The sequence below is a fragment of the Glandiceps talaboti genome, chromosome 4 (genome assembly GCF_964340395.1).
Source record: "Glandiceps talaboti chromosome 4, keGlaTala1.1, whole genome shotgun sequence".
In the NCBI taxonomy this organism is placed as follows: domain Eukaryota; kingdom Metazoa; phylum Hemichordata; class Enteropneusta; family Spengelidae; genus Glandiceps; species Glandiceps talaboti.
The window spans coordinates 7,518,173-7,527,603 of NC_135552.1; the positions used below are offsets into that span (position 1 = coordinate 7,518,173).

General features: G+C 36.7%; 1 protein-coding gene across 2 annotated transcripts; it reads right to left on the reverse strand.

The window, feature by feature from the left end:
• Window positions 1-1,956: 1,956 nt before the first annotated feature.
• LOC144434623 (uncharacterized) lies at window positions 1,957-7,949 on the reverse strand. 2 transcript variants are annotated; one of them, XM_078123109.1, is made up of 3 exons: window positions 7,766-7,818; window positions 3,299-3,957; window positions 1,957-2,054 (listed from the first exon to the last, which is right to left on the reverse strand). In XM_078123109.1, the coding sequence occupies exon 2, from the start codon at window positions 3,661-3,663 to the stop codon at window positions 3,310-3,312; it is 354 nt and encodes a 117-aa protein (XP_077979235.1). In that variant the 5' UTR covers window positions 3,664-3,957; window positions 7,766-7,818; the 3' UTR covers window positions 1,957-2,054; window positions 3,299-3,309. The 2 variants fall into 2 exon arrangements, with proteins under 2 accessions (XP_077979235.1, XP_077979234.1); XM_078123108.1 differs by lacking the exon at window positions 1,957-2,054 and having other exon boundaries at window positions 3,305-3,957; window positions 7,766-7,949.
• Window positions 7,950-9,431: the final 1,482 nt, after the last annotated feature.

Below are 9,431 nucleotides of genomic sequence, written 5' to 3' on the forward strand. Positions count from 1 at the left end.
CACATGAGGTGGACATGTCTCAGTCTCAAGCTCTTCCCCTCTTACTGTCAAGATGCTATCAAAGTTTATTTCAAAAGTATTTCAACCCTATGTAGTTGCTTTTTACATGTTGGTGCTGTCTTGTAAAGCTTGGAAATTATTGTCTGAAAGGGTCTGAATAGTCTCAAAATTGCCTTTTCAGGGTAAAAAACCTCCAGGGGTTCTAGGGGGAGACCCCCTAGGACCCTCCTCCATGAGTTGTACACATCCCAGCTTAAAGCTCTTCCCCCTACCTCTTACTGTCAAGATGCTATCAAACTATCAAACTATATTTCAAAAGTATTTCAACCCTGTGTAGTTGCTTTTTACATGTTGGTGCTATCTTGTAAAGCTTGGAAATTATTTTCTGAAATTGTCTGAATAGTCTCAAAATTGCCTTTTCAGAGTTAAAAACATTCTGAGCTTCTTGGGGAGACCTAGGACATAGGACCCCCCCCCCCCATAAGAGACGTACATATTCCCTTCTCAAGCTGTCTCCCTACCTCGCACTGTCAAGATGCTATTAAACTCCTTTTGGAATATATTTACCCTGTGTAGTCAATAATTATAATTATGATAGTGCTAACACGGGATCTTATAAAGTAGATGCAAGACAGTTAAGCAGTCCACACTGAATCACGATTTAAAAAAAAAAAACATGTCATGTGAACATTATATATATATGGGTCATCATGTTTTAGAATAATTAAGTGATAGGGGGATCAGCCTGTTTTTGGTTTACAGATAGGGGGTCAGTGACTTTTTGTCGGTCCGATTGACTAAGAATCCACCAGCACCCCCCCCCCCCCAGGCTGGAGAAACTGACTGGCAGTATGAATTTATCTACGTGAAGTTTTCAACATAGACTACTGTCCACCGATGTTTCCTTGTTTTCGACAGGCATTAACAAGGTTAAGAGTTTCCTCGCATAGACTAGAAATTGAATCTGGCAGATAGTATAGACCTGTTAGAAAACCTTTAGATGATAGAGTTTGTAGACATTGTGAACTTTTGGAAGATGAATATCACTTCATTTTAGTTCGAGATATACTAATTTAAGAAAAGATTTAATTCCCGAATATTTATGGAAGTTTCCAAATATGTTTAAATTTGTTCAATTACTTAATTCAGGCAAAGTGAGACAAACAAGAAATCTTGCTATGTTTATTTACAAAGCGTTCAAAATTAGATTTGACAATAATTAACTATTGATTGATTGATTGATTGATTGATTGATTGATTGATTGATTGATTGATTGATTGATTGATTGATTGATTGATTGATTGATCTATCGATTGATTGATTGATTGATTGGTTTATTCATTCATTCTTTTGATTTTCATTTGTACCTTCTCCAACCTTGTTGGGGGTTTTGTGTGGAATTATTTCAGCACTTAAACATGCTGTTGTATAGTTGTTCTGTTGTTATGTCATTTGTATTGTTATTCAACGGTGTGCTCATTGGTCAAGAGACCTAATGCAATAAATTGAATTGAATTGAATTGAATTACAATATGGAATTGTGATAATAAGAGCGCCACCAACGGCATTGTCACAAATAAAGAGTAACAAAAGTCAACAACTAAATTCGGTATATTAGGCAAAAAAAAATTGTTTCTGGTAAGAACATTTTGTCTGAAGTGGATTGACAATGCATTTTTTTTATTCTCAGCTTAAACCTGTCACTCAATGTACTATTTATGGCAGTTTACTGTTCTTAGTATTTAGTACTTTAGAGCAAGTGTGTATGTGGGGCAGATGTCATTTGCTTGTTCATGATTGGCTCTGCAGTTGATTTAATTAAGTTCTGTTTCACCCAAACAACATTTCAAAATAGCAAATCAATAAACAAGTAAGCACTTTATTTCACATTACAGCATAACACAATGAAAAAAGAGCAACTAGAAACTGTCTAAACATCGACGAACACTCTGGACACACATACAAAATATTGGTACACGTTTTCTACTAATGACGCCACCAACGGTCACTCTCAGTTCCTACGATCTAAACCAGGGAAATGCTCAATTTCTTGTTAGGCCAGAAAAAAAAAAGCTGTTCAACGGGCAACATAACCCGACACATTGGGTGGGTAGGTAGGTCGATTTTTTTTATTTTTTTTTTACAAAGGATGTAAAAACAAACCACGTGTAATGATGGCAAAACATTTGAAGTTGAGTTTACATTGTACTTATTCATTCATTTTGATTTTATCTCTTGCAATTTGTCTGTATGGCAATTGATTTCCTTCAGCTCTAGTTAGGAAATGTGCACAATTTACGGTTAAACAAATTTTGTGGCTCCTCTCAAACTATGTTAAGACCCGCTAAATGAAACTCCAGAATTATTTTAGCCACTCGTTCTGTCACCTACACTATAGGAGGTATAAAATTATATATGGTAGCACAGGTACAATGATGCATTAAAAATAAGTGATAATCAACTACAATAACAGTCCAAATGATATTACTTGACAAAGGGTGTGCATTTCACATGGATACTTGTAAGGAGATGTCTCATAATTAGCTCTGACCTATGAAGGGAGGTACTTAGTCAGCCACCTTCCATCTTGTTTTGGGAGAAAGACAATTATTACCGTGATTGCTACTGATTGGAAGGATACATCTTCAAAAATGCAAACTTTTTTGAAAATAAGACAATATAGGAGGCCATTTAGAGGCATAAAATATCAAACAAAAAACATAATTTAAAGTCTTACAAAGCTTGAATGTGGTTTTAAAATACCAGAATTGAGAGACAATTATGACATGCAGTACATTTTATCTGGCCATGAAGTGTATTTTGTTGTGGCAAAGCTGAAAGATATTTTGCAGATGTGGTAAATGACTTCTCCTGAACTTTAATTTGATTCCAAAAAAATCATGAATAAAGAAAGAGTACAACATTTGAAGACTTTCAGACTATCAGACTTTTGATGGCCCAATGACTGCCCTTCCCATGGTCATAAAGTTTTGCTCATTTCGTTTAGTGAATATTGGATATGCAACAGTTTAATTTTATCTCAATTCATGCTTGTATGCATCATCAGAGCCAAGTAAACCACTGATAGCACATAATTTGGAATTGACTCAAATGTATATTGTTACATGTACTATTCAGAAAATATAAAGAAATTCCCTTAATTTTGAAACAAAGTGTGCATTTCACTGACATGCAAAGCCAGCATGAGGATATTTTGCCCATCACCAAAAAAAAAATTGAAATGCCAAAAATATGGGTAGGTAGGGCCCGTTGAACAGCTTCTTTTTTTTTCTGGCCTTACAGATTTCCTACTGAGGTTTCAATTCATCATAGATGGTGCTGACGTCACTAGATGACAACGCCTTACTGAAGATTACAACTTCATCAATCAGACCGTAAACATATTCATTGAATTTCCCTACACCAGCCTGGCCAATGGTCAGTGGTGAATCCTTAATTAAAATATCTCCATGGCAACAGTCTTCATCACCTTCCTGTTTCACGTTGTCAAGGAAATAATTGAGTGTTTGGCCATCATATGTCATTACGACGTGGTGCCAGTCATTCCGGCTGGCGACCCGGTGTACGTAATTCCATGTAGCAGGATTATCAGCTGTGACGACGCCCCCACCGAGCATTTGTCCTGACGATTCTCTGCCCATGCGTATTTCCCAACTGCCCGATGTAGGGTAACCATTGGAAACGATACTAACTCTGCCACTGACCAGTTCTCTTGAACCAAACACTCACTGAAAAACGGGACCCCCAATTGGCATTTCGCAAACTTTCCACGTTGATTTTACTAATTCCATTGAAACTTGCTGCTTGTCCGGAAATACCTCCTGCCACAAATGCGACACCACCAACTTTGTTGCCGTTGTAACCATTACCCGACACATCGTTGGCATCACCATCGAGAGAGTAACGAGCGATGACATTGTTTGCCAAAATTTTGTCTGAAAAAGTAAAAAAAGACAGAAAGAGAAATACTACGTAGGCATGTACTCGTGCAATACCAAAAGTATAAATACAATGTAAAACCCATTCAAGTCTTTATAGAGTGTCTGTTTTTTAATTTCTAAGGGGGACGTGGAGGATACTCGTTCAAAGTGATGTATTTTTCTGGTGATCTGTGATCATTGCAAAATAATGAATGAAACTACTCGTAGCCTCAAGAGTTATTTTGCTTTTTGATTACCCCTCTCGCAACAAACCTCACGACAGCAGAATTATGATAACAATAATTTAGTATATTTAATTAGGTAATCAGAATAGTAAATATCAAAATATGGATTATGATACACTCTCTGTTATGATGTAATTGCCGAGCTCCAAATCTGCTTGTATCATTAAGATAGAACATCAAAAATCCTCTAAATTTTCAACTTTCTAGGGGGAAATTCATGACACCCCCCCCCCTCCCAAAATCTTCTGCTTCCTTGAAGTTATCAGTGAACACCCCCTTGTGGAACCGAATTCTTATTCATGGCCTAGGGACAGAGGAATCGACGAACAACCGACAAATACCTGAGGCCCCCCTCCGACATGTCAGTAACTCCCTTGTCAATGCAAGTCTCCCCCCCCCCTCCCAAACTCTCACATTTGCCAATATACTAGTCCATCGACATCAATTTAGCATTCACGATGATTATGCTGTCTTCGATATTATATCTAACTGTGAGTTGTTGGGGTTTTTTTGTTTATTGGGGGTTTTGGGGGTTTTTTTTGGGGGGGGGTGAGGGTTTTTTCGTGGAACGAAAAAAGCTAAAAAGAAAGACACCAGATTTAAACTTAATGCCCTTCCGTAAGGGAAGTCTCGCAATTTCATGATTTATGCAAGAAATTTCAAGTCCCAGACTATTGAGTTAGTGGTCAAAAATGTTGTTCAAATGTCCGCTTCCTATTCTCAACACAGGAAAGCTTGCCATCCTCGACTTTCGTGATCCCCTACATTCAGGAGTGGGGACAATTTCTTATTGTCTATCAAATCATATATATTACATTACACATATACTATTAACTACGTAAAAAAATATTCCATTCACAACAACAGTTCCCAGTAAGCCGTCTTTTGAAAATAACGTACCACACATTACAACTTAGAACAAGAAGGCAATTAAAATTATGTAATTTTAAGTCATTTCTTCAGAGTATATATTGTTTAGAAAGATACGACAGCTAGTCACAATTACCTAATCTAAATACCAATGATTTATTTTTTTGGACAAGGACCAAGAACTTGAAAATTAGTGAACATATGATTGCATAAAAACTTGGAGAAATCCCAATGTTGTTACCACTTAAGCTTGTTCCATTTTTTCTTCCGTAAGGAAGAGATATATTTATGGGTGGAAGTCTCTGTGTGTGTGTGTGTGTGTGTGTGTGTCTGTCTGTCTGTCTGTCTGTCTGTCTGTCTGTCTGTCTGTCTGTCTGTCTGTCTGTGTCATCGTTTTCTCCATAATGGCTTGCTCAATTCAAACGAGATTTGAAGACGTATTCCGTAAGGTAATGGCAAGACTTGATTAGGTTTTGGTAAAAATCCCGTGAATATTAATGAGCAATTTACATACTTAATGATTTTCGGTAATTAGGCTAATCTCAAGAATGCACGCTTCAAATTCATTATAACTTGGTACACACATTTGCAATACCAAAGCGCACCTGTCCTGAAAATATTACTAATGTAGCTTTTAGTTTTAATAAGTTATTGGCATATTTTCGATTGGCCACAAAAAGAAAAAAATAGTTTCTCGTCAGCAAATGTCGTCTAAAGTGGTGCGACTTTATCACCATTTTCTAAAACAGGACTGGCTCAATTCAAACGAAATTTATTGCATGTGTTCTGTAGGGTAGTGACAAGAACTGATTAGGTTTCGGTAAACATCCCAAGAATATTAACGAGAAATTTACATAATTAATGGTTTTCGGTAATTAGGCTATATCTCAAGAATGCACACTTCAAATTCAATATAATTTGATACATGCATTTGCAATACCAAAGCGCACTTGTCCTGAAAATATTATTGATGTAGCTTTTAGTTTTAATAAATTATTGGCATATTTTTGTAGGCCACTAAAAAGGAAAAAATAGTTTCTCGTCAGGAAATGTTGTCTAAAGTAGTACGACGATGCGCTTGGTTTTTTTTTACATTCTCAACAAATGTCACAGTACATGTTGTGGTTGGCCAAGAGATCACTAACGGCAATGAGCAAATAGTAATCAATGAGAAAAAATAACTTATTACATATGTTCTGTTGTATTCCAACAATTGTCTGTAGGAACGACAATCTCAAAACTTTGCCCTTACGGAAGACATTCAGTTTACATCTGGTTGAATTGTTGAATTGTTGCACTGTTTTGTTTTTACATTATGTGTTTTTGTTAAGTCATAGACCACTACACCATCAATGCATGGTTTAGTGTGGCTAGCTCCTATCATTCACTCTCCAATTTCATGACAGAGGTTATGAAAAAAAGAGAACATTTTGAAAAATCCCCTCCCCTGACTTTAAAAAGTACCAAATGTAAAAGAAAAATAAATAATAGTAAAACAAATACTAGTAGTAAAATAACTCTCCCTACATCAATTGCTCCTTCAGGGAAGACACTTGCCAAACTAATCATGAACAATTAAAACAAAATTCTCGTCGTCACACCACCAGAAACAACAACTTTCTTTCTTGTGGCCATCATGTCTAATTACCGAAAAATGCCAATATCTTATTAAAAGTAAGAGCTACATCGATAATACTTTTAGGCCAGGTGCGCTTAGGTAAGGCAAATATATGTACCAAATTATATTGAATTTGAAGCGTGCATTCTTAAGATATAGCCTAATTACCGAAAACCATTCATTACACAAATTGCTCATTAATATTCATGGACTGTTTACCAAAAATCTAATCAGTTCTTGCCATTACCTTATGGAACATGTGTACCATATTTCGTTTGAATTGAGGCAGTCGTTTTGTAGAAAATGGTGATACAGACACACACAGACACAGTCATACACAGAGACACAGACATACAGACACAGACAGACAGACAGACAGACACACACACACACACACACACACACACACACACACACACACACACACACACACACAAACTTTAATACGGAAGGTAAAAAGCACAGCTTCCTTCATTTCCTCATTTTTCGAGTACCCATGAGTTTTCGAATAACCTTGGCCGTAAATACTAGTAATAACGGTTTCCTTACCCCGTCTGCAAAACATGATAGCATACAAGCGTCGTGAAGAAGTTTTCTCGAAATTAAGATGTCGTAATAAGGTCAGGTTTACTGGAGATACAGTGTAGGGCGCAATAATATCTGTTTGCATGTAATAGCACAGGGGGTTCAGCCTCAGTTAGTTTTGTTTACGAAACAAAGACACACACACACACACACACACACACACACAAACACACACACAAATAAATAAATAAATAAATAAATAAATAAATAAATAAATAAATAAATAAATAAATAAATAAATAAATAAATAAATAAATACTGACGAACATCAACAACAGAGTAATCATAATTACACTATTTCGCATACAGAAAAACATGTACTAATTCTTGATACTGCCAAATATTCATTATTGTTGATACTGATTTGTGATTACACTATCGTTGATGTTTGTCTGTTATATTTATGTGTTTTTTGTTTGTTTTTTGTTTTTTTGTTTGTTTATTCGTTTGCTCTTGATCCTCTGTCCCGTGTGGTAATACTGCAATCACTGGGTCTTCCACTTACCTAGGCCTGAATTACCATTACATGGGCAGTTTCTCTTCCATGATTCAAAGTCTTGAATAAGTGTCTGCAAGGCGTTCTTCAATTCATTAATGTCGAAATCTGTTTCCCTGCGTCCATCCAGGGCTTCTCTCAGACTCCGACAACTCTCGCCGACTTTTGGAGCCATCAAAGTGAATGAACAAACTTCGACGGCGCCCCTCGAAGTGCTGTGTGCGTACCGTCCTTTTGTTAGCACGGTTACAAATATGTAACTCGCCACTACGATAATGTGAGCCATATTCCTGAATGTTGCTAATTTCTGTCAGAGTACAAAATACTGTGATAGCAAGAAACGCAAAGCAAGGAGGCGAAAGTGTGCGTCAACGTTCACACTGCAAAGGACGGTGACGGTATCAACGAACTACCAAAACTGGTGAACTGTGAGAAATGAGGATATGTTGATGTATACGAATCCATTTTATGCTGGTGGGTATGTTAAAGCATGTGGTAGACGCATAGGAGCGTGTAATATTTCTTAGATTGTTGTTTTCCTGGCCTACAGACAAAATATAACAACCGTTTGACTATATATTCCTACCTGTAGGGAAAAAGAGAGATTTCTACGTAGTATAGAGATTGATACATTTGTAGCAGCAAGATTCGTATGATATTTTCCTAAGAAAACGGCAATCTAATCAATAATAGGTGCCCATGTGGGTAGACGTGGTACTCATAATCACCCTGATATTAAATGATAGACAGGGCAAGTGCACGTTGATACAAACTACACACTTTCCTGCTTTGTCTGCTGTATTTAAAAAGAAATACTCCTACTTTTGATGATGTGAAATCACCCCTCAACTGAAATAGAATGTGCTGAGCCTGACCTTCATTGTGTTTGCGGGAGAAAGGAAGGGAAACCCCCTCCAACTTCCCTTTTATAAGAAGACTTACCACGAACTCGGCAGGATGTTTACAAGAAATTTAAACAGTATAGTCAACTTGAAAGTTGCAGGGTACCATATATACCGCCGGGATATGCCACAGGGGACAGAAGGCCCATGTGTAAATATTTGCACTTTTAAAAACTACTTTTATGATGTGATGTAGATCTTGAGTGCATCTTGTTCCCATCTTATACCATAATCTAGATGAAGAATGTTTACAGACGTGATAGGTGAGTGGCAGAGCAAGAATTAAGAATAAGCTGAAAGCCAAGTATGAGGAAGAAAATGCACTCAATATTATCATGATATGATCGTTTATACATAAAAGTACTGTAGGAACAAAAATGCAAATCTTCGCATTTGTCATGACAGTGTTATCCTTTTGTATTCCTGTGTTTGTTTTCTATTTATGATTATGTTCACCATGAATGTTGTGTCCTCCAATCATGTATATTGAGTTTTAATGAGTAACAGTGACGTCATATACTTCTACATATTATCATATACCCAGTACTGCTTACAATGCAATTCAATGGAGGGCAACTAAGCCGGGCAATATTTTTCTATATCACGCGCCCCCGGCACATTTTGTGCCCAAATATGGCAAGTGGCATATTTATCGATATCCTTTCGCTCAGTGATTTGGCTTTGTTAGTTTCTTCACCATGCATTTTGATGTTTTTTTCAAATTAATATTTCACTCCCAATTCATGTGATTCAAATGATATTTTCATGCCACT